A 2640-nucleotide genomic window follows, 5' to 3' on the forward strand; every position below is an offset into this window, starting at 1 on the left:
TTTTATTAAACTGCATATATTACAGTGCACTAGGGTTTTTTAAATCACCTATTTCAAGTCCACGGCTATGGAAATGAGAAAATCTGTTGGAGGAGGGGCCTTACAAATATAGAATAGCAATAGCCACCTGCAGCATAGCCATTTTTTGCTGATCCCTTGTGTGACACCATTGGTTGTACCTAATTTTTCTACAGCAACAATGCTCAAGGTGGCCTTATAACGACAGTAATTGTGCCCTGAAAAAAGAGAGTGGTGCAAGGTGCAAAGAGTTTATTCAAAAAGGGTCCAGGACAGTGCCTCAGAAGTCCTGTCCCACCTGCTGTTTCTGCGCCACCCACTGCCCACCCCACCCCCAACCCATCCCGAATGAATGTCGACTTGGCCGACTTAAGAAATATGGCAGAATGTTTCTTTGGGTTCCCAATTTAGTAACGTGAATATATATTCTAAGGAAGAAAACTGAAAGCTTGAGGAAGTTTCCTTAACATTACAGAAGTGATTAGGAGTCTTGAACGTGCCTACTCTGTGACAAGAGCTTCTTCACCAAAGGGAAGACATGTACCTCTGATAACGACCACGAGCTGCTCCAAATAACCAAGTAATTAGACGGTCTTTCCTGTTAAGTTTTAGACAAATATTAATTTCACAGTTCCACCTGACATTTGTACTACAGGAAATCCCTGGTTATATACCTACTTTCCAAACTCTTCCTCCAAGATTAATAACTTCAGTTCAAAATTCTTGATTTTAGGTAGTAAACATAATTTCAAAATCATAAGTTAATGAAAGACTGGTAACTATACAACCTATGCTTTCTAATTTGACAAAATATAAAAATTAACATTATGAAATAAGAAAATGTTTAGTTTACCTAATTAGTAAAAATTCAAAGAAAGCATAATTAGCAGTGCATGGTTATCTTTTTTAAAAAATCCAAAGACAAATACACAAATCTACTTCTAAAAAAATAAAAATAGTGTCATAATGCATCCATCTTCTCCAGCATAAAACAACCCACTTAGTAACCATCTAAATATTGGTGACAATTTTAAAACTTTTCTCTTCATTGTATTTCACAAAGAATATTAATTTTAATTTCTTACATAATTTAAAAATAATTTTAGCATTTACAAATCCAATTTACATTTGCTGCATATCGGTCTCACTTTCTTCACTATTCAACCAAATACAGGGTCTTGGCTGCTGCACCCTAATAACCATGTAGAGGTGCCCAACTAAAAAACCCTTCTTTGTTTTCATTTCAATTATTAGTTTAAACTTACGTGTTTCTAAAAACAATTAGAGATGCCATCACCTACAAAAAGCACACTTAATTTTAAAGAATTCACTAAATAGCTTGGAATCATCAAAGTTACTATTAAATTAACTTTTTATAAAGGATGCTGTGCTGGTTTTCAAAGCTAAAAAAGAAAACTCATCTTAAGACTTAGAGCTGTTCTAAACGTTTTGCAAAATGGTTTTTTTTAATAGTGTTAGATTTGTGTATTCTATAGAAATTTTTAAACTTCTCAATGGGCTACCTTTGTCTTCATTCATAACAGGAGGTAAAAATTAAAATAATAAAGTGGTAATTAACCCAAATGAACCTTTCTTCTGATGCACCCAAAAGTTGCACTACTACAGATGAGCTCAGGGTGTGTGGGTGGGTGTGAGTGAGGGGCTTGACAACATAAATAGATAAGTGTACGCTTTCTAGAGTAAAAATTTAAAAACAAATCTAAAACGTATAATCCCATATCAGTCTTCAGAAAGAAGCCAAAAAGTGCTTTCCAAATAGTGAAAATGGGAAGCAGCCAAACTAAAACCCTAACATGGCTTGATTTGTGTTGCTTTAAAAAACACAAAAAGTGGCAAAGAAGTTGAAAGTTACTTAAAACTCCACCTTTGTTTTCCAAATTTAGTTAACACAGGAATAATAATAGCATTTTATGCCATACATTGCATTACAATGCAAGTGACATAAGAAACCCTAACTTTGTATCACAAAAAGCTAATGTAATAATACATACATCCTGTACTTGTTTTCCCTGACGATTTGTCACTGCTAGGTAAGAGCTGGCAATAAAATATGGAGGCAAGCTGAAGGCCCTGAATCATGTTCGTAGCAAAAGGATAGCAGAATAACACAGCACATCCAGTCTAGGGCTTCTCCGGGTTCCCACAACCCTGCCGTGCTCTGCCTCAGTTAACGCTCCTGTTTTTACTATGTATCAGCGAACGCAACAATGTTACTAAATGAATTCGGCCGAACAACAACAACAAAATAACAGTATCCACGAAGCGCAGCTTCCCTCCGCCCCCGTGCGCCCTTCCACGGCCAACCGTACGATAGGTGATCGTACGCCGGAGCGAGCGAGCAACACGCGCCACCCCACAACTTCGGAAGCCGGGCCCCATCGACCGCGGCACCCCCAAGAACCACAGGGCTGAGCGACTCACTGGCACCAAAGCGGGCGTCGGAGTCGCCGAGGAACCACTCTGCGAAAGGCCAGCTCCAGCCACCCCGCAACCCGAGGCCCCGTCCTGGTGCCGGCTCCGGAGCGAGCGCAGGCCATTCCGGACCCCGGGGCGCTCCGACCCGTTCCACGGAAGTTCGGCGGCGCGTCCGGCCGCGTCCCG

The 2640-nt window shown here is 40.0% G+C and overlaps 1 protein-coding gene across 1 annotated transcript in view; it reads right to left on the bottom strand.

Annotated features, from left to right (window-relative positions):
* The window catches only part of KMT2C (lysine methyltransferase 2C), a 226149-nt gene extending 223568 nt beyond the window's left edge, over positions 1-2581 (bottom strand). The window contains exon 1 of the mRNA XM_023521782.1: positions 2461-2581. Coding sequence (XP_023377550.1) covers positions 2461-2576 — 116 coding nt within the window. The 5' untranslated portion in view covers positions 2577-2581. The remainder of the gene's footprint in view (positions 1-2460) is intronic.
* Positions 2582-2640: the final 59 nt, after the last annotated feature.

The sequence above is a fragment of the Pteropus vampyrus genome, unplaced genomic scaffold, assembly GCF_000151845.1.
Source record: "Pteropus vampyrus isolate Shadow unplaced genomic scaffold, Pvam_2.0 Scaffold316, whole genome shotgun sequence".
Lineage (NCBI taxonomy): Eukaryota > Metazoa > Chordata > Mammalia > Chiroptera > Pteropodidae > Pteropus > Pteropus vampyrus.